The following is a 21551-nucleotide window of genomic DNA, read 5'->3' on the forward strand; positions in this document are numbered from 1 at the left end:
GTTGCTGGTGCTGTTGGGGCATTGTGGTGTGAACTTGACTTCGCAGTTAGGTTGGCGTTGGCGGTAATGAATTGGATGTCAAGATAGGAGATCTGATGCGAAGATGAGAAAGAGTTGATGGCAGGATGGGAGGAAGTCAGAGAGGAAGTTATAGTCGAGACGAGAGGTGGAGGGCGGGTTGAGTCCATGTTCGCATGTGTGAAATTGTCCTGTCGGTTGAGTCTCGTCACAAACTGGCAGACAAAGAAAGCTGTCAACAAACTGATAGAAGCTCACTGCCATCAAATTGAACGATAGATCATCATGCAGAATGTCGGCACGAACCAGGACGTGCCGACAAATCCGTTCAAGCCCCTACATGACAACCATCGATGCAGGCAGCCGCGTCACTCAGTCCTGATCACTGGGCTGCTTGCAAGCCACCCACCGAAAGGCCCCCCATGGGGAAAACTGTACGACTAGCCAGCAGTCTCCCACGGATTCACTATTGATCAGTTTTGGGCGAACCGTTCAATTGCTCAAATCTTCAACCATGTTGCCATCGGGGGTCGAAGCTGGGAAGGACGGGAAGTCAGTCAATCTGAGATCCCTCTCTGCGTGGAGGTTGCCCAGGGACCGGGGCAGGGGGGTGCATTTCCCGTTTGTATGCACATACTTGATTGGAGGAAGGGAAAGGCTGAGCACCCATGGTGGAGAATGTCTCAGTCTGTGCCGCCGCTCATGTGGGCAGCAGGCTGAAACTCATGTCTGTACTCCCGGGACCATTGGCTTGACTTTCCTCTTGAACACACGGTGGGCATTGGTACCAACCAAAAAAGTCTCCGGGGATCGGAGAATCTAGAACAACCCTTGAAGTCCGTTGGACTGATGCAGCTTCCGGCCGTAAACTTACTCGCTTTTAGTTGTCTCTATCCCCAGAAATAGGAGAGCCTGGTTCATCGACCAGCTTGGGCTCGGTCGTCGGCTGCGGCGGCTTTCCTTAGGTATCTAGGTACCTTGTAATTGTTGGTGCGAGGGCTGTGGTTGCGAGAGTTGTGGGTGCGAGTGGGTTGCGAGCCTGCTCAAGGTAACCCCATATCCAAGGTAAGGTACCTAAGCTTAGTATTCTTAGAAGCACTCGTGGACTGACGGTCTTGCATATAATACAATACGTCAAAGACTAAAATATCGATTTTGTAGCTTTCCCATTAAAGTCCAGAACAGAGTCTTAGTAGGCAGTGATGAATGCGTTGATACTATGTGGACAGAACATGATGCAACGGAGTGGGGGTGAAAAGGAAGGTTCAATTTGATGTTCTTCGAGGAGCGGGGGTCCGAGGTATCGGCAGCTTAAACACTTGCTTACATTTACTTTAGTACCTTAGGTTCACACTCCTCACATTCTCCATCCACATGGGTGTCATTTGTACGATCAACCCTTTTCACTCGACACCGCATTTCCCCCATTCTACATTTCATCCCCTTCCACCCCCCCTCCCTATCCCGTCAGCAGAACTGCATAGGGAGCCGAAGCCCCTGTTCGTATACCGACTTTTCCCGGCCACCCCACAACGCGCCACGCCGGACAAGAACGCTCCCGTCATCCCAGGCCCTCCGAGGCTGCAGGACCCCGGACTCGGCGAGCGCGGCGACGGCGTCGACGACCCAGTGCTGGCAGTGGCGCACGGGCGCGTCCGGGTCGATGCGTTTCAGCCGGTCGTCCCACCGCTTCGCGGGCGCGGGGACGAGCCCACATACCTCGTCGACCCTCGGAGTTGGTGCCGGTAAAGACGACGGCTTAACTTCAAATATAAAACCATCCCCGGTAGTTTGAGTGTTTACAAAAAGCTACATAAAAGACTGTGTTTGCCGGCAGTATGTTGTTCTACATACAGCGGATTGTTGTCACCTGTTCAATCTTTGGCCTACCAAGCGTTGACGTGAGCTTCCTGATATGGACATGATTCGCTCCCCGCCGGTGCCCGCGGTGCAAGACAGTGGCGGTCGAGCATCGAAGGGAAAATAAAGTGTGGTAGTAGTTATGGAATACCTTAGCTTGAATCAGATACAAATCATTTGATGCATCCCAATCTGGTCCCGCTGTTGACAACCATGGCATCTGCATTGGAAATGAAGCCTTTGATCTTTCTCCTCCGAAGTGCCGGTGGTCGGTTGGTCCGTGGAACGGCGAAGTGTGGGCGTGTCAGTCGGTGGTGGGTCCAACGAACGACGTCATCCCGTCTTCAGCTTCGGACCCAGTGAACTGAACCCCCGAGCCCCCCACTCGCGAGCCAGCCCCCTTTCCCAGTTAAGTCCAGCGAACAACCCAGTCAGCAACAGTGAGGGGACTCATATCCGAGTAATGCGAATAGCCAACAACCATGTCTCCGCGGCTTGATTATGAGCACGACCGCCCCAAGCCCAAATTTGGGCACCTGCCCCTCAGCACGAGCGGCCCACTAGAATGTGCTCTTAAAGGCACTGTTCTCCTCAACCACTCATACTTCAACAAGGGGTCTGCCTTCACAAAGGAGGAACGCCGCGACTTCGAGCTGTCGGGTTTGTTACCGCAAAGCATTCAGACGCTGGATCAGCAAGTGCAGCGAGCATACGAGCAATACTCTGCGCGACCGGACGATCTTGCCAAGAATACCTTTCTGACGTCCATGAAGGAGCAAAATGAGGTGCTGTACTTCAAGGTGCGTCGTTGGTGTTATGCGGGACGGTTGCGGGGAATCCAGTGAACGCGGGGGTTGACACGTGAGCACACGTAGTTGCTGCTGGACCATCTCGACGAGATGTTCAGCGTTGTCTACACGCCCACCGAAGGGGACGCCATTGAGAATTTCTCGCGGCTGTTCAGGAGGCCGCAAGGCGTATTTTTGAACGTCCACGACTGCGACCGGGTGCATCACGATTTATCGTTGTGGGGGATGCCCGACGATATCGACTACATTGTTGTGACAGGTGCGACATTTCATCCCCGAGCTCGGTCGAGGTTGCGGTATCAACTAACCAAACTAGACGGCGAGGAGATACTCGGCATCGGAGATCAGGGATGCGGGGGAATCCTGATATCCGTGGCCAAGCTGGCCCTCATGACCCTCTGCGCGGGCATTCACCCGAATCGGGTTTTGCCGGTGGTCTTGGACTGTGGTACTGACAATGAGACCCTCTTGAACGACCCGCTGTACCTAGGCCTCAGAGAGAAGCGGGTCCGGGGTAAGAAGTATGACAAGCTCGTGGAAACCTTCGTCCAGTCCGCCCGGGAGCTATACCCGAGGGCGTACATACACTTTGAAGATTTTGGCTTTCACAACGGTGAGAGTCGCACCACCTTGTGTGGACCAAAGCTAACACGGAGAAGCACGGCGACTCCTCGATCGGTGGCGGCCAGACATTCCCTGCTTCAACGATGACGTCCAAGGAACTGGGTGTGTGACCCTGGCCGCCATATTCGCCGGCCTGCACGTCTCGAAGACGAAGTTGGGCGACCTTCGCATGGTTGTGTTTGGTGGGGGGACAGCCGGTGTCGGTATCGCAGATCAAGTCCGAGACGCCATCGCGACCGAGCGGGGGATCACCAAGGAGGAAGCTGCACGACAGATATGGTGCGTTCTCCTCGTGCCTGGCCTTGTGTTCGCGCTGACGTGAATCTTGTCGGCGAGGCTCATTGACAAACCCGGGCTTCTGACGAACCAAGTCGAGAGGCTCTCCGATGCCCAGAAAACCTATGCCAGGTCCGAAGATTGGACCGATAAGGAAACAGACCTGTTGGGAGTGGTCAAGGAGGTCAAGCCGAATGTGCTGGTCGGTACATCCACTGTGCCAAAGGCGTTCACGGAAGAGATCGTCCGCGAGATGGCAGCCCATGTCGAGCGGCCCATCATCCTCCCGTTGTCCAACCCTACGAGACTGCATGAAGCGGCCCCTGCCAACTTGCTCTCATGGACTAACGGCAAGGCGCTCGTGGCCACGGGCAGCCCGTTCAAACCCGTCAAAGGCCCATGGGGGCCGGACGGTAAGGAGGTGCAGATCGAGGTGGCCGAATGCAACAATAGTGTCGTTTTTCCCGGAATAGGGCTTGGGAGCGTGTTGTGTCGGGCCAGACTTGTCACCGACAAGATGCTAATTGCGGCAGTGAATGGCGTGGTGGGACACAGCCCAGCGCTGGCAAACGATACGGCGCCACTGTTGCCGGGGGTAGACAAAGTGCGCGAGGTGAGCGTCAGAGTTGCGCGGGAGGTGATTCAAGCTGCCGTGGAGGAAGGGGTAGCAACGGAAGAAGGCATCCCAAAGGACGAAAAAGAGCTGGATGGATGGATCATGGAGCAGATGTGGGATCCAGTTTACCGGCCGCTTCAGTATGTCGAGGCTCACAGCGCGAGCCGTCAGGCCAAAGGCGAACTGCGTGTCGTTGGGAGCTTGCCGCAGCGCAAATGACCCACTGGGGTCATGAAAATTGGCATCTCCTGCTGTTGCCGAGCCTGCGAACCTGCCAAGAGCTTGCCAAGAGCCTGCCTTGTGCTCGCAAATAAAACTGCCCCTCATTTACAGGGTTAGGGTACTGGCCGCCTTCGGAATCAAAATATTCACGTGACCGCTCACAGACTTGGTAGGGTTTCCGGCCCACACCAAAAATTATCGCGAATCGCCGTCAATTTTCAGGTGCCTTTTTCGTTTCCCGAAATTTCGACTCCCCATCGTCAAGTCGCATTTCCGCAACCACATTCACAATGGCCAAGCTTTCGTGAGTTCATACCGTCCTACTGCTTCTCGTGCGATTCTCGACAACTGCCGCCGAATTCCGAACCGCCGCTCTTCAGTGTTGCCAGAAATTTCGCAATGGAGGGGAAGTTGTGGGCGAACGGACAAGCTCCTGCGCAAAACCGGGGGAGCGGCGGTCAACTTCGGGCGGCAACTGTTGAGAAAGAGCCTAAATAGCCCTACATTTGTGTCCGCTAACCCCAGCCAACAGACGTGGTGCCCCTGGTGGGAAGGTGAAGATGACCCTCGGTCTTCCCGTGTACGTGCGACTCCGTTCTCCAGACCCGAAAACACGATCCCCGAACAACGAGCCCGATCCGAATTGAGAAGATGTTGGACACAGGGGATTTTGTCGCTAACGAGGGGGTAGTGGTGCTATCATGAACTGCGCGGACAACTCGGGCGCGCGGAACCTCTACATTATCTCAGTCAAGGGCATCGGTGCCCGCCTGAACAGGCTGCCCGCCGGTGGTGTCGGCGACATGGTGATGGCGACGGTTAAGAAGGGAAAGCCCGAGCTCCGGAAGAAGGTCCACCCGGCAGTCATCGTCCGCCAGGCCAAGCCCTGGAAGCGCTTCGACGGCGTCTTCCTCTACTTCGAGGACAACGCTGGTGTGGTATGTTCTTTGGCAGGTTGCAGGCAGGAGCAGGGCTCGTTTTGTGCGAGCACTGCTCAAACCTGTCATACCGTATTCCCCCCTGTTGTGTCGGTTGGTCTAACATGGTACAGATTGTCAACCCCAAGGGTGAGATGAAAGGCTCCGCCATCACCGGCCCCGTCGGGAAGGAGGCCGCCGAGCTCTGGCCCCGTATTGCCAGCAACTCTGGTGTTGTGATGTGAGAGGGTTTCTCGCGGGAGCGATGGGTCATTGGCATGCGGAATTTCGAGGGACGGATGAGAAGGACAGGATGAGGGCCGCAAAAGGCTCGGGCTGGATCGGCAGGCTTGCATTTCTGGCTGCGGCGTGCTAGGGAGTCATACCACTGCATGATATACAGGTCAATTCGGAATTCGTTCTTCGAACCTGGTTCTTTTGGTCCAGCGTTTCTCGTGCGCAAGCTTGTGACGGAGTTGGGCAGGGACTGGACTGACACCCACCACGGCCCGGTATTTTCGAGGCGGCCAACGAACAACCTTTCGAATAACCTTCAGGCCCGACGATTCTTGGATTGCTACAACACAGCGCTACACAAAGACGCAGTGACTGGGCTCTAAGTTTTCTTCTTGGCAGCATCTCCAGCAACCACTCTCCGGAGAGTCGTTCCGTCCTGTCCTATTTCTGTCATCGTTTCAGTCGCTCCGGTTGCACCCGGTTCTTGAACTCTCGGCCCGTGCTTAGGGTCCTGGCAGTTGGTGGGTTGTCGTCCGGGCGAGAGGCGGCCGACCCAGTGGCCCCACCCTTGCCCACATGGACCTTCCGGTCGGGTCGGTCTTACTAATATCCGTGGGTAACGACAACCGTACTTCCACACCCCCATCCGCACGCGGCTCTTCCTTCAACCCGCCCAAACGTCTCTTAACCCGTCACTAGATATCTATCAACCTCTTAACACGCCCGTCATACTTTGTCGCCCAAGTCTTCTCATAGGCCCCCTCCCTGACCACCATGCTTGGTGCCATACGTAAACACCGCGAGCTGCACCGGGAATCACATAAAATGTAAATCTGATCCGGAAGGGCATGCATTGATCATAACAGCTGTTTACAGGTTTCTCGCGCTTAGCGATATGCCAAGTTTGTGCCATGGGGGGTAGGGGGGGGGATGGTCCGTTCTACCTGAGGTCCGAGTTAAGGGCTGCGCTTGTAACCACCCGGGTTTGGGTTGGGATTCGGAGCCGTAATCGTGATGGTCATCCCAAGGTGTTTCGCTTGTGAAGTCGAACGGTAAGTCTGGGTCTAAGCCTCCTCTTTTGCTTGGTCTCCCCCGAACGACAGAGGGGCCTCCTGAGGCCCCGCCCCTGGTCATCCATATCCGAAGCCACAGTCCCGGTGTTCTTGCACACGTTTGGACATGAACTAAAGTAAAACACTGGCCCCGGCATGGCTATGCTATCCATTGTTGTCGGCAAGCCAACAGTGGTGTTATGCCTGTAGTGTAGAGTTTCTCGCTCCTTAGCCATCTTCTTTCACTTCTCCTTGTTTAGTAGTGTACACAGATGCTGGTATCTTCCCACCCGGCCATTCCAGAAAGCCACGTATTTTGCGTTCCCAGCAACTGACCAGACATCACGGCTAAACCCCAATTCACGGACAGGAGAAGTAAATGTCGACAAGCACACCATCTGTCCGTCGCCCAGTCTGCCGCCCAGCACAGGTAGACAAGTTGCCTTCCTAATACTTCTTCTCTACAGCATCAGCACACCATTATCCTATCCCGACTTGAATGTCTTATTGCAAAGTGTTGCTGTAAGTAACTAGACCAACGTGGTTCCAAACGTTTAGTCCTGCTACAGCAAGCAAGGGGCACACTGCTATAGCCAAAAAGACAAGCATAGATGAAACTGAGATTGCAAAAGACCAATTGCTCAACAGTCGGTAACAAGGGGTGAAATATCGATTTGAGTGCCCCAAACTGGCGTGAAAGAATGAGCATATCTGGAGATATAAGGCGACACTTTGAAGGGTTCCTTGAGGCTGCTAGACGCTAGGCCCGGCGCCGTCGATGTGGCCGACCCAAGATGTAGGTAGGTTATTGCTACCGAGGGAGGCGTACCAGAGGACTCAAGCCAAAGTTAACAACAAAGAATCGTTATGCCGTCATCAACCATATTGTTAACATGAAGCCTACAAGATGTATTATGGTCAGATTGGGTCTTCGGTAATCCATCCCACACTACCTAATCATGAAGTCATCAGATTAGTTGCCCGTTCACCATCAGCTATACTCGTCCCGCTTCTCCTCGAAGACGTGTCGCCAGAAATGAGCTTATGGCATTGCAGGCATTGTAGCCTGACAAACCTCCCCCACCCCCACCCCAACGCGTTTGCAGGACGCGGGGACGGAGTGGGCTAGACCCCCCCATATTCAGATTTCCTTGCCCGAAGAGTCGATTGAGATCAGGAAACGAAAGACCAGGACACACGGGGTTGGGTGCCGACGAACCACATTGTGCAGGAGTCCCTTGTGCGGTTTCCATCTTGTTATCACAAGGAAAGCGAGGAATGCGTGATGATATGATATACAATTCTATTGATGCTATCCCTAACCGTCCATCTAATGCTAAACAAAGGAAACCCGTTACGTAGGTGAGTAAAGTAAGGTATCTAGCCGCCCGCCAACCCCAACTCCAAAAAAGATCATGTGTAAATGCAACAATGCAACTAAGACGGCTGATCGAGGTCCTCTCCCCTCACGACGGGCGCAGCCTGCCACAACATCGACGTCATGCTCAGCTCGATGGCCCCCTTCTTCTTGCGCTCCACCTTGGCGTTCACAGTCCTTTGGTAGTCCCTCTCCCACTTCTCCGTGAAAGTGACGCTCCCCGACACCATGACCTCGTGTCCCGTCCGGTAAGTCCAGCCGCCGCCCTGGCGACCTCGCCTCCCATCCTGCTCCTCCCCTGCCTTCCCTCCCGGAGTCAACACCTCAACCTGCATCCTCCTCCTCGCCGCCTTATCCTCCCCCCTCCCAGGCACACTGACCTCCACCGTCCCAGGGTTCTCCCACGCCCTCTTCGCCACCTCCACCAACCCCTCCCCGCCATCACCACCATCCGCCTGCACCCCCTGCAACAAATCCACAAACACAGCCCTCGACAGCCCCTCCACCAAAACCCTCACCACAAACCCACACTTCATATGCCGATTCCAAAATGTCACCACCGCGACCTGAAACAACCCCCCAGCACCAGCACCAGCACCACTCACCCCATAATCCACCCCCCCCAACCTCAAACTCCCAAACTCCCCATTCCACACCGCCCCCCGGCCCCCTGACATCCAGCACCGCATACCCGGGCGCAATCAAATCCGGCGCGCGCACAAAGACCAACCTCATCCGCCCTGCGCGCCGCGCTCCCGCCCCGGCCAATCACACCCCAAACACCCCCACCCCCACCCCCACCACCGTCACCGCCGCCAAAGCGGCGCCCCGTCGCGTCCAGCGCCGCGTCGTTGCTCGTCGGCAGGTACAGGCAGCGGGGCTTGGCGGAGGGCCGCTCGGCGGTGGGCACGGCGGTGGGCTGGCGGGAGCGGGTGCGCACGAAAAGGTTGGGGGTGGTCGGGGTGGTGGTGAGGAGCAGGGCGAGTTGGGTAGTGGGGTCCTGCTCGGCGTGGCAGTTGAGGATGGCGAGGTAGGTGATCGGGGGGTGGGTGGTGGTGGAGTTGCTGGTGTTGGTGACGGAGGCAGTTGTGGTGGTGGTTGGGGTGGGGGTGCGGGCGAGGTCGAGGGTGATGTGCAGGCCTTTGTTGGTCAGGGCGTAGTCGGTGATGGGTTGGTTGGGGGTTGGGGCGGAGACGACGACGTGCGCCATGCCGGCGAAGTCTTTGGAGGACTGGGCGAGGATGCCCGTGGTGCCGGCGAGGTCGTCAAGGTCGATCTCGTCGAGGTCGGGGTGTTGGCCGGGGTAGTGCGGGGCGTGGGCTTGCCCATCGCCGAGAGTGCCCCAGGCGAAGATGGTGTGGTCGTCGGACCGCTTGATGATCTCTTCCTGCAGGCGGAGGAACGCCTTGTCGCCCTCGCCGTAGATGACGGGCATGTTCACGCCGAAGAGGCCCATCAGGGAGTAGGCGAGATCCTCGGGTTTGGTGGTGGTTCGGTTGGCCGCCCAGGACATGCGCTGGGCCACGCTGGCGTTCGGGATGAGCTTTGGCTCGAGGAGCGTCAGCTCATCCACCCCGGTAATCTTGGCGACGTGCTTGACGAGCGAGGACTTGGTCCCGAGTAACCTCCAACCCCTGGCGTAGAAGACCACCTTCCGCGGAGCCAGCAGCTCTTGCAGTGTCCACCCGCGAGTGAACCACTTGCTGTTGGCGAAATGGTCCTTCCATGTCATGTAGCCCTCTGTGTAGTCATCGAAATGGACGTCCTCGAGGAATGCATAGCACACCGCCGCTCGTTGATACCAGCGGAACATGGAGTTCACCGCCTCGGAAACCTCCGCGCTATTCCGCTTATCGATGCAGCAGGTGTCCACCCAGACATATCGAAACCCGTCCTTCTCGGCTTGACCGCATGCGTAGGCAATCTTGGCGTATCCGGCCTTGTGCTCGAAGGGATGGAGTATCACAGAGGGCACCATGCTGCCTCGTTGACTCCTCGTGTCGGAGGAGTCGGAGTGGTCGCTCTCGTAACCGTTGGTGAGAGCGGGAAGGGGTGGACCCCGGTTGGCCCGGGCCCGTTCTCCTCGAAATGCCATCAGCATGGTTGAAAGAAGCATAAGCTTCATGGCGTCTGGTGTATCGGCGTTTCGCGGCACCAGGTCTGCAGGGGGTTCTTGTTGTGACCGACGATATCTGGCGATGGCTTCCATGTCGTGGAAGGTCATCTCTTCGGTGCCCCATGTGTGCGAGAGGATGGCATATTCGGGGATGTTGGTTCCGTGGAACTCTTCCACCTCGCGTGTTGAAACGTTGAGTAGTCTCATTGCGAAAGTGGGAGGTGGGATGGTGGTATGTGTGTCGGATGTCAAATGTCAAATGTAAACAAAGGTGTAAACAAATGTAGACAATTGACGGTGTGTAATTGTATGTAAGAGCGTGTGTAAGAGTGTAAGAGCGTAAGAGTGGAACTATTATGTGTAACGTGGGTGGAGCCAGAAGATAAAAAAAACAAAAAACAAAAACGAAGATGGCCAATTTTCGTTGTTGTGAGACTGAGAAATTGCTGAGAGATGAAAGAGGACGCACATGTCAATTCACTCAAAACCCCTTCCTTAATAAGCTTTCTCATTTTCTCATACAGGGCGCCTGCCATCTTCACTCGTCGTGTTTTCCAGGGCGAGTCCAGGTGGCGGCAGTTTGTTGGAGCGACTGGGAGCCCACCAGGTGGTCCAATCAGGAACGAGATTCATGATTCCCGCCCCTGAATTTGAATACCCTCGAGTCCCATCGGGTGCAGTCAGGCTCCAACCTAGGACCCGCTCCCAAAGCCAAGCCTGCCGTTTCCACGAAACTGTTGCGGCAGTGTTGCCCGACGAGTCGCTGGCATGAACCAGTGGTTCAGGGCGTCAACGTGGTCCCTCATTTGGCGTGGTCCATCATCATGTCGTCAGTGGTAGACAACTTAATTAGTCACATGTCGATTTTGTTTACCCTTGGGTTTTTAACAATAAGGCCAATGCCCGAAAGGGGTTCGAGAATAGGATGCCCATTCGATGCAGTGTTCGCCCTGCAGTGTGAATTGTCAAGATTCAATCACCACTCGAAGGCGTCGGAGTCCGAGGTTGGCTGGCACATTGCTAGCTCTCTCCCCTCATCTTTTCCCCGCTAAGGCCCAAGAAACCGAGATTGGGAACTTGGGGAACATTCGATCCCGAATCCCGATTCGAGTAACTTCATCCTTTGATTTGGTTGGCACGTGACTCGACTTCAATACACAAAGACATTGTTGTTAGACATTGTTTCCAATTCCAAACAGGCAAGGAGCTTGGATGATTGCCTCATTTTCAAAGTCTTCTTGTATTCAACCTATGGATGGATCCCAAGAATGTAGAATCTCGAGGCGCAGAGCAACTCCCCACCAAGCACTGTATATGGGAATTGCAAGTTGACGACTGGACCAGCAGTACTTGCCCTTCTCTGCAAGTAATGGTCCAAATCAGTCCACACCTTCACAAGTCCCCTTCACGAGCTTGCCCCCAAACTTAACAGGGCTACAGAGAGAGAGTATTCAGGGACCAATGCTATGTATTCTCATTTCCCTCGTGATAATGGCGATATACCAGGAATTAAGTACGGGCATAAATGTAAATGTACCCCTTGAAACACGTGATCCCCATCCATGTCCACGAGATCTAACCATGCACCATGAGCGCCATGTAAATGCAAAAGACGTGCTCCGTCCCAATGCCCAGAGTGCCATGCTATCCTAGCACTGATCAAGAAACCATGTTTTTTTGCTTGACCGAAGGAAAAGGTCCAGTCCAGAGAAGGAAAACGAAAAAAAAAAAAAAAAAAAGGGAAAAGAGACGTATACCCAGTCCTTCTGTGTACAACCAGTTCATCCCCGGCGCAAAACGATCATAGTGGCCGCCCAGCATCTCACAACTGCTTCGATATACAACCCCACCATCTTCAAGTTTTGAAAATCCTTTTCTTTTTGTTGTTGCCTGCCAGCAGGCGCCGCCCGAATGTGATGTCAGTCATGACCCCTCAAGACATCGGCCCCGGCGGTCCAGGAGGTGGCCCATGCGGCATGGCGTAGAGATACGACGGCTGTTGAAGGAACCCCTGGTGCGGCGGGGGGTGCTGCAGCATCATCGGCGGGCCCTGGGGCAGAGCCAATAACCCCGAGCCGGGCTGGCCGTGCATCGAGGCCGGCGTGGTCGGGTCTGACGGCCCCGCAGACCCCGAGTCCGTCATCTGGCCCATCCCGTTCGCATCGCCGCCGTCCGCGTTCGGGTTGGTCGCCGCCTTTTCGGCCTTCTTGTTGGCCAACGTGGTGCGCCGCTTCTCCACGGCACCCTGCATCTCGCCCGAAGCCCATCGCCCTGTGCTGTGTGTTAGCGAATTGGCCCCGTTCATGCACAGAAAGGGTGGAAACTTACTCCTCATGGACCAACTCATCTTCTCCGACTTGGTCATCTCGGCGTACGGCTTGTCGAGATCTCCGTCCCCGTTGGCTGAAAGCCCCAGCTGGGCTTCGCTTGCAGCAGCGGCCTTTTTGCCGCGTGGTCGCTTTGGTTTGGAGCTAGGCGCTCCGTTGGACGGTGTCGATGCCCGAGAGGGTGCCGACGAAGAGGCTCCGTGGTTGGTGAGCTTAATCTTGGTGATGGGCTTCTTCACCAAAGGGGGAGGAGGAGGTGGGGGGTGGGTTCCGGCAACAAAGGCGGGGGCCGCGTTGAACGTGTGCAGGTACGGCCCTGCCTGCGTTGCCGCCGGTTGGGAACCGTTGCCCGCATCTACCACCATGGGTCCGGTCACGAAGTTGTGATAAAACTTCGTCGCCACTGGCGGCTGCAGCGGCGGTGGGGTGGCCGGGCGCGGAGAGGGGGACGGGACCGAGGGCGGCGGGGGTGGTGCCTGGGCGGCCGGTTCCTTCTTCCTCGGTCCCCGCTTCTTCGGTTCGGTCGCGGCGCCGTTCGCCTTTTGGCCAGTCGTGCCCCGACCCCGTCGCTGCGGGCGAGTCTCCAGCTCCGGGTCGTTCTCCAGCACAAAATTGCGCTTCCGCTTCTCCCGAAGCGAGTACGTCGATTCAGTCGTCTCGGCCGTGTGCGCCGTGCCGTTAGACGACGAGGTCGACGGCCTCGAATCGGGCTGCGTTGAAGCGTTGCTGTAGAACGATGAGCTCGCCACTTCGCCGCCGGCTTGCTGGTTTGGCTGCAAACTTTTGGTGCCACGGGCGCGCTTCGGCTTGCTAGTCTCGCCGCCGAAGCCAGCGGGTACCGATGTTGGCGGCTCCGGAAAAGACGGCGCGCCCCGCCCGCGCCTGCGTGTGGCTTTCGGCTTCTCTTCCACTTCGCGTTCCTCGTCTTCTGTCCGGTTACCGTCCGCTCCGGCGACTGGCGTGATCTGGTCTCGGTCATCCAGCAGCACGGCGGCACGTGCACGCCCAGCGCGCCCTTTACGGGGTGATCAGAAAAAACTCTCGGCAAAATGGCCTTGCTCTGGAACCCTCATATTCGTCTCCGTTCCCAGCGGTGGTCGGCTTCCGCCGCTGGCGGCGCCCGGGGCCAAGCACGGTGATTCCTGTCGGTGTTCCAGCCCGGCTCGGATCCTTGCTCTGGTCTGAGACGTGGCGAGGCTTCCTGGTCCGCTTCCCCTCGACGACGTTCTCCTCGGCAAGTTCTGCCCCTTTCTCAGTCCTCTTCCGGAGTCGGTTCTCAGGCATCTCCCACCGCTGTTCTTCCGGGTTTTGCCGGCCCACTTGGGTGGGGTGTGTGTTGAGCTTGAACCCGTATGCTTGGGCCATAACACGGTCTTCTTCCTTTTGTTGCTCGAGCAAAGGGTCATCAATGTAAGGGCGGGGGGCGCGTATCCCTCGTACTTCAAACGGGGCTGGGCCTTTGACTGGGTCGTCAAAATGACGCCGCGGCGGCAGTGGTTCGTCTGCCTTCTGCCGATTCTCCCAGTTGATGACCGTCTTATCATGGGCTTTGCGGCGCTTTGCATTATCCTCGTCGTCCAAGAGCTTTTTGAGTTCGTTGTATTCCTGTTGGTAGGTATGCAAAGTTTCCACCGCTGCAGCGACCGTCTCGTACAGGCGCTCATTCGGAAAGTCCTGCCACCCCTCAAACGCCTCGACGAAATCGTTGCAGTCGCGGATCTTGGGGAATAGATATTGGGTGTGCGGATTCCGCGTCACCTCCACAGGCTCGCCGGGGCTGCTTGCCTTGACCTGATCATCCATCAGCTCGTCGGCATCTTGTTCGTCCTCCGGTACGTCGTCCTGGCCCATGCCGTCATCAAAAGGAGCGGGTGATGGGGCCGCGGTGGGCGGGCGGGATTCAACTGGCTGCGAGTCTCGAGAGACGACTTCCTCAACAGACGCGGCGGTAATGAGTGCCGGCGTCCTAGCCACAACGGTGGAACTAGCTGTGGATTCTGTGGTTGGTGTCGGGGTGGCAGAGGGAGAGGCTTGGGTGTGGGCAGACTTGTACCGACGCGCACATTCGTTATTGAATTCCCGAATAGATATTGGCGGCTCCCCTTTCTCTTGCCTCCGCCTCGTTTCCTTGCGGTAAAGAACCATGAACTCCTTGTATTTCAGAGGACGGCTTGTTTCCCATTCGATTCCGACTGACTTCCTCTCGAGTGATGGAAAGACAGGTGTAGGTGTCGGAAAAGGAGTAGGCTCTCCTTTGGGTTCCGCCTTGAGTTCCGCCTTGGGCTCTGCTTTAAGTTCTCCCTTGATGGTTTGGACTGGGTGCACCCATTCCGTATACGGGCCAGGGAGGGGAATATCTTCTTCCTCATATGGTGTGAGCTTAAGATGAGATGCAAAGGGGACCTCGGCGCCGTAGACGGGCTCCAACGCTTTGAACCTTGCCGGCCCCGTCGGTTTGGGGTCTGGGAAGGGTGCCGTGTGAGAAACGAGCGACCCAGATGTCACCCCGTGCAAAGTTTGGGGCGCCGTGAAAGGCAATCCTGATTCAGGCGCGAGAGCACGAACCGGCTTCGGAGTTTCAAGTTGCGTTGTCAGTGTTTGCGGTGGCATCCCGTCTTGCTGGTGGGGTTGTTGGGATGGGCTCTGCTCCGTATGGCCAGCCTCGTCAATTTGGGTTTCGAGGGCTCCAGGAAGGCCAGCCTCGGAGTCTTGCATAACGACGGATACAACGTCGTCCGACGCTTTAGCCTCATTTTTGAAAGTAGACTCTGCTTTCTCCACATCGCCATCAGGCATAAGTGAAAGATGGGAGGGGGGGAACTGGGGCTGAGGTTCGTCGTAAGGTTGGCCGGGAATGATGTTGTCAATCACTTGATCACCTTCTGCGGTGATGGACATGGCGTCCTCAACAGGCTGGGACGGCGGCGCGGGTGGTGTCGGCGGTTGCACTTGAACACGGGCAGCCACGCTCTCGCCCGAAGATGTCGGACGCGACTCGGGGTCCTGGGATGAGGAATGGTCTGATGCCTCTGACGGGGCGTCGGGGCCGGTGTTGGGCACGCTAACGAGAATGGTGTCCTGCACCTCGTTGTCGGACGGTTGATCGACAAAAGGGCTGAGATCTGTGGACAACTTCTTGGATGGGTTGCGGCGGCGGGCCACTGGCATTCGAGGCGGTACTGGAGACTTGTCGATGCGGTGGCGCTTGTTGAGATTTGAGGCGACGTCTTCTGATTCATCGCCGGAGTCGTCATGGCCGCCTTTCCTCTTGCGGCTGCGGGCACCGGGAGTAGCAGCGGGCTTGACGACCAGGTCGTTCTTGGCTGCTGGCAAACCAAGGTCATCATCAATCATCTCCTGGGTGTAATCAATGCGGGCACGCTTTCGCAGGGAATGACCGCCTTTTGAATGACCCTCGTCGTCGGCGGCGCCTTCATAGGGCGTCTCGAACGTCCTTGACCTCTTCCGGGCAGGGCCATGGGCAGCCATAATGGAGCCCGCTGCTGGCGGCGACTCGTCGGCAAAGGAAAAGAAAGGGAAAGTGGAACTACGGACTGGCCGGTCAGCCCGATCAGCTTGTTCAGTCGCGGGAGATGAGGCGCGATAGGTTGTTTGAGTGTTGTTGTTGGCCTGGCGGGCACCGGTTCTACCCCCTCGTTGCGGTGTCGTATATGGCACCCTGTTTGACGGAAGGATGTTGGAAGGCTCGGGAGTAGTTGGGGGAGCCGTGTCTGAAAAAGAGAGGCTCTGATGAGACGAGTAGGAGTGAGAATGAGAGTGAGACGGAAGCGTGGCACGCTTCTTTGCGCCGCGCCCGCGAGGGATGCTGCTACGTCCGCGGTCCATGGAGGGCGGTTGTAATTCAATTTGCTCGCCAGCCCCACTTGCACGACCGTCGTCAAGTGGCTGCTGCATCCAGGCGGTGATGTTAATGGGTGTTGTGTAGTTGTCGTGGTGGTGTGTAAGAGACGGATGGCTGCGGCGAAAAAAGAGAATCGCACTAAAGCAATACCGGGGCTGGCTTCAACGTGTCAGGGTAAAGTCAGACGGGCTGCCAAAGCCAGGTTGGTCGCTTATTTGCGTGTTGCAGAAAGAAGAATGCAGACTGTGCAACCCTTGAAATGGGCCAAAAAATACAAAAGAGTGCTGGAGGGATGAATGAAGTATCTGGTCTTTGTACTGTTATTGTTGGAAAGCTACAATAGCAATGCTGGAGGTGAATATCAGACCGAGTCTTGGAGCGTGTGTTGCCCTCTTTTGCGTGTTAGATTTCTTCTCAGGTCAATTTCTGGAGGTTCCCGAATAAGCCACGCCCAATCGCATTTCGCCAGCCGCCCTGCGGTGCAGCCCCACCTCCACAGCTGCCAGCAGCTGTGCACCCACGCTTCAACCCGCACTGTGCTCTCTTTCCGAGTCCCGTCTTGCTGGCCAAGAAATATGGAACCTGGCTAATGAATGAAACTTGCATCCGACCGAGGCCCGCAGGGTTCTGATTGCAGGAACTTGACTTGCAGCCCGGCCTGCTTGCATAACCCCAACCCAAGTGCCCGCCTTGACACCTCGACGAGAGCCAGCCAACTGAAGCTCGTGACGCAACACAACAGCTCCCGTGCCCCCACTTGGTTTCAGTGGTCAACGAGACCTCTGTGCACCGCACTGCGCTGCCCGAAGCATCACCTCACTCCATCGCGTCGCGCTGCATCGATTGACCATCACTACGCATCACGCAGGCAGCTAGATACCTCGAGTCTTGCAACAATGGCGAGCAAACGGACAAAGGCGCCCCCCACCGACGACGAGCTTGGCGATCTCTTCGAGGGTATCGGCGGCGACAAGACCATCAAGAAAACCACCAAAGCCAAGCCGACCACGGCCAAGCCCAAAGCTGATGTCGCTGATCAAGACATCCTCGCCGAACTCGAAAACCAACTCGGCGAGAAAGCCCCAGAGCGACCGCACACCCCCCGCGTTCGCGATGTCGCCAAACGGACTTCCACCAACACGCCCCCTCCGGCCGCCGACGCCACGCGCAAATCCGCCGAGAGCACCGGGTCGCACCGTGCAAGCCTCACCCCGAGTGCCACAAGCTCCGAGCCCCACGATAGCGAGAAGAGAGCACCGGCTCAACAGACACAAGCAGGGGGTGGTGCGGGTGGCGGCGGCTGGTGGGGCGGGCTCTTGTCGACTGCATCGGCTGCCATGAAGCAGGCCGAGGCCGCTGTCAAGGAGATCCAGCAGAACGAAGAGGCAAAGAAATGGGCAGATCAAGTCCGCGGCAATGTGGGAGCGTTGAGGGGTTTCGGTACGTTTCTCTCCGGTCACATTCTCGTCTCCTACGACTGTCGTCCCAAGCCAGACAGACATATTAACATACATTCTCCTTGCCCCAGGCGACGAGATTCGGCACCGCGCCCTCCCGACCTTTACCAACATCCTCCACACGCTCGCCCCGCCCATCTCCTCCCACGAGCGCCTCCTCATCCACATCACCCACGACCTGGTCGGGTACCCCTCCCTCGACCCGCTCATCTACAGCGTCTTCAACCGCGTTATGGCGCAGGTCGAGGGCGGCGACCTGATGGTGATTCAGCGCGGGCAAGAATTCACACTCCGCAGCCCGTCGGCCGAGAAATCCGGCACAGCTCTCTTCAGCACAGCCCAACAATCGGCAGCCGGGTGGCGCGACGGGCCGTGGTGGCGGCAGGCCGACGTGGCGCGCGACCTCGGGGTGGTGCAGGGCCTGGTGGAGGGCACCAAGCTGTGCCGGGCCAACGCCGAAGGGTACGCGGCCGACTACTTTGCGGCGCACGGCGGCATCGATCAGGCCAAGCAGCGCGCGGCCGAGCCCGTCAGCGAGTCCAACCCGGTCCGCAGCTCCGACATCTTCCTGGCGGTGCAGGCCGTCAACGTGCGGGCCGACAAGACGCTGTTCGCCGGGTCGACGGCGGTGGAGAAGGAGAAGGAGGCGTCGGTGGTCGCCGAGGAGGACGAGGACGCCGAGGGCGAGGTGTGCTTCGCCGTCTACCTCCTCGACCCCGTGCACGAGATCCAGTACGCCACCGTCAGCCAGTCCGTGCGGGCGCGGTGGATTCGCTGGCTGGATGCCCCCGCCACGCCGGTGACGCCGGCCAGCGGGGACGAGGAGTTCCAGGCCGAGTTTGGGCGGGTCCCCGAGGAGATCCGGGAGATCATCGAGAGCGGCGGCGTGGATCCCCGCGAGTGGGTGGCCGAGTGGGTGGAGGAAGCCCTGGGCCTCTCGGTGGGCATCGTTGCGCAGAAATACGTCGCGCGGCGCATGGGGGTTGGTGAGGGCGGTATTGGGAAGGGCAAGCAAAAGGTGGAGAGCGTCATGGAGAAGGGCGGGAACGAGGCTGCTAGAGCCGGCTTGATTTGAACGCGGGGGAAGGGAACACGCAGGGGGGGGAGGGGGGGTGCGATCATCTGGATGTTAAGCACAAGCACAGGATTACCGGGGCGGGCTACCTGTGAATTAACTGGCTGGTATCATGCTGTTAGTGGGAGTGCTCTGGGGCTCGACTTGGCGTAATGGAGTTGGAACAGAGAACTTGAACAATTCTATTTCGTATCAATGGAAGGCGTTCCAATGCGCTGTGAGCGGCATTCACAATAGCTTTGGCACCCGGGTTGACCAGCTTCGACTTTTGCTCTTGCTCCGTCTCGCTTGTCTGGAGTTAGCAATGAACTGGTAACAGGCCTTGCCTTAGAGATCGTGGGTGTTTCATAATAAGAAAAAAAACCTACATTATCAAAAGCTGGCCAGCCAACACAAAGAGGCCAACAAAGGCGGCAGCAAAACTCAGATAGCTGGTGACAGCATCTCTGTCGTCGGCTACGCTAACCCTGGTATCAAACCCTTCCGAAACTATGGTCAAGCCAGTTTGACAATCAGCGAGGCCGAATTGGAGCATGTCTCCGAATTGGGAGTGCACGACCGAGGCTTCAGAAATCAAATACCCAAGCTGGCTGGCATGATGCCCGAGCTGCTGGAGTCTTGATGAAAGCATCCCCAGGCATTGGTGAAGGTCATGGTCGCCTGACTCATCTCGGGCTGCCTGAAGGACCTGCCGGGTTCGGACGACCATCGAGTGCGCCTTGTCCGACAGGGCTGAACAGGTGGCTGCCGCCCTTGTCTGAGAGAACTGGCCTATGGTTCCGCGTTGGTTTGAAAGAAGAGGAGAGAAGAAGGGGAAAATGACAAAACTGCTGAGTACTTGGTAAATCACAAATAGGACCGAACTTGCTGCACGAAAGTCAAGCTGGATTACACGACCACAGCTTGAGCGATCTCAAAGTGCGGGGTTTCGCTCCAATGCTCCTCCTGCATTCGTTAAAGGAGAGAGCTGGGGGGTTTTCGGGTCTATCCGTAAATGGATGGAGGACGTATTAACTTGACTCGCTAAAAACGTAGATACCGTCGTAAAAACACGATTAAAATTGAAGTTAACTGAATTGCAATAGAAGCAGCGAATTCAGTCAAAAAAGCGATGAAGATCTTTTAGAAGCGCGTCAAACGTAGGCCAAACGCCGGCATTAAGGGACCTTAGGCACTCTCTTTAAGAGAGTCTCTTACCATCCAGCCATTCCACTTCCTTCTTAGACCATTGATACATCACTTCGCCCTTGATGCCAAACAACTCGTCATGACTCGCCCTTTTCAACGCCTCTCCATTCTCCATCACTCTGGCAATAACCAAGGTGATTCTGGGTACTATCTTCCCGTCCGACAACTGTACTACCTCCTTATACCACCATTATCATTATATCCGCTCTACCCGCGTACCAAACAACTCAACCCTACTCCTCAGCCTCAGCGCCTTTCCATCCTCCATCATAGGAGCCCCCCTCTTCCTTACCACCCTTTTCATTTCTTATACTATCGCGTCCTTAGCCACCCGCAATTCTCCTTGGCGCAATACCCAGCTCCAATATACGAGCTCCCAGGAGTCGTCCTTTCCTCTTTCTCCCAGTCCGTCGGGAACGGGCATATCCAAGCTGATAATCCAACATACTCTTTTCGATAGTCCCATTTTGACTAGGCTGGAAGTTGCAGCCTTCTTAGCATCATACCACCCACTATCGTATGAGCAGTACCTGGTATAAAGCTGGCTGTAGAGAGGTTGGGCACCGTCGAGGTAGTATATCGTATAGAGCCCCTCGGGAAGGCCCAGAACAAGAGCTTGCGGATCGTGGCGGGAGCCTTTAAGTCTACCCCAATCCGTAACCTCGAGACAAGAGACGTGGGTCCCACCATTGGACTTGTACCTAAACAAACGGCTTGCCGATTTCGAAAACCGACTCCAACGACCCGATCTGGACGACGGTCAAGGCGGCAAGAAGACGGCGGCGAGCGTTGTCCTCACCGCCTGCCGCAAGATACAGCAGAGACTTAGCTCGAGGAGGGGCAACAGGGGCCGACCGCGAACCTTGGGACCCCAAGGGCCTACGGCGGTGGAGAGAGCCGCGGGCACGGTCATGCGCTGGACGGGGGGAACCGTTGATACGGACAGGGTAGTAGAAGAGGCCTGGAGAGCGAGGTGGTTAAAGGAACAGGACGGCAGAGCAATTACCAGGCCGGCGGACGACTTTGACCATCAGCGGGAGACGCTATTCCGGAACGAAACCCTAAGGAGGCATGACGGTCTCAACAAGGCGAAGAGCTCACCGCTGATTCAAATCCGGACGGGAGCAATAGGCCTACGGGACTTCTTGTTCACACGGGGAGTCTCGGAGGTTCTGACGCCTGCCTGCGAGTGTGGCGAGGGACGAGAGACTGCCGAACACCTAGTAGTGTGGTGTTTGGCCCCACCGTTGGCTCGAAGATGGGAGAGGACTGGAATTCGGACACGACGGGACTTTTACTCTGTTCTACACGGTATCAATCCCACGACTGCACGGCTCGCGAGGAGGATCCTCGACTGGCTGATGGACACGGGGAAGCTGCCGATGTACAGCTTAGCCAGGAGGCTCGAGCTGGAAACGGCGGCCTGAAGTGCCCCCGTTCGGAGGCCAGGAGGCCTCCTCTCTTTGTATATGTAGGCTCACTAAAAACGCATCGCTCCTTGAATTGTTGGTACGGGT

At 56.8% G+C, this 21551-nt stretch overlaps 5 protein-coding genes across 5 annotated transcripts; 3 read left to right on the forward strand and 2 right to left on the reverse strand.

The window, feature by feature from the left end:
- Nucleotides 1-2360: 2360 nt before the first annotated feature.
- On the forward strand, nucleotides 2361-4422 carry CHGG_02087 (uncharacterized protein; the record flags this gene model as incomplete). Its single annotated transcript, XM_001221307.1, has 4 exons — nucleotides 2361-2678; nucleotides 2778-3201; nucleotides 3347-3590; nucleotides 3648-4422. The coding sequence occupies 4 exons, from the start codon at nucleotides 2361-2363 to the stop codon at nucleotides 4420-4422; spliced, it is 1761 nt and encodes a 586-aa protein (XP_001221308.1).
- A 293-nt stretch (nucleotides 4423-4715) lies between these two features.
- CHGG_02088 (60S ribosomal protein L23) lies at nucleotides 4716-5587 on the forward strand (the record flags this gene model as incomplete). The annotated part of the gene is made up of 4 exons (XM_001221308.1): nucleotides 4716-4729; nucleotides 4958-5005; nucleotides 5117-5363; nucleotides 5477-5587. The coding sequence occupies 4 exons, from the start codon at nucleotides 4716-4718 to the stop codon at nucleotides 5585-5587; spliced, it is 420 nt and encodes a 139-aa protein (XP_001221309.1).
- A 2481-nt stretch (nucleotides 5588-8068) lies between these two features.
- On the reverse strand, nucleotides 8069-10332 carry CHGG_02089 (uncharacterized protein; the record flags this gene model as incomplete). The annotated part of the gene is made up of 2 exons (XM_001221309.1): nucleotides 8069-8575; nucleotides 8701-10332. 2 exons carry the CDS (start codon nucleotides 10330-10332, stop codon nucleotides 8069-8071), a joined length of 2139 nt encoding a protein of 712 aa, XP_001221310.1.
- A 1726-nt stretch (nucleotides 10333-12058) lies between these two features.
- On the reverse strand, nucleotides 12059-16298 carry CHGG_02090 (uncharacterized protein; the record flags this gene model as incomplete). The annotated part of the gene is made up of 3 exons (XM_001221310.1): nucleotides 12059-12396; nucleotides 12454-13467; nucleotides 13520-16298. The coding sequence occupies 3 exons, from the start codon at nucleotides 16296-16298 to the stop codon at nucleotides 12059-12061; spliced, it is 4131 nt and encodes a 1376-aa protein (XP_001221311.1).
- Nucleotides 16299-17210: 912 nt separating this feature from the next.
- CHGG_02091 (uncharacterized protein) lies at nucleotides 17211-18846 on the forward strand (the record flags this gene model as incomplete). Its single annotated transcript, XM_001221311.1, has 2 exons — nucleotides 17211-17754; nucleotides 17843-18846. 2 exons carry the CDS (start codon nucleotides 17211-17213, stop codon nucleotides 18844-18846), a joined length of 1548 nt encoding a protein of 515 aa, XP_001221312.1.
- Between the last annotated feature and the right edge of the window lie 2705 nt (nucleotides 18847-21551).

Source organism: Chaetomium globosum, genomic scaffold (assembly GCF_000143365.1).
Source record: "Chaetomium globosum CBS 148.51 scaffold_1 genomic scaffold, whole genome shotgun sequence".
Lineage (NCBI taxonomy): Eukaryota > Fungi > Ascomycota > Sordariomycetes > Sordariales > Chaetomiaceae > Chaetomium > Chaetomium globosum.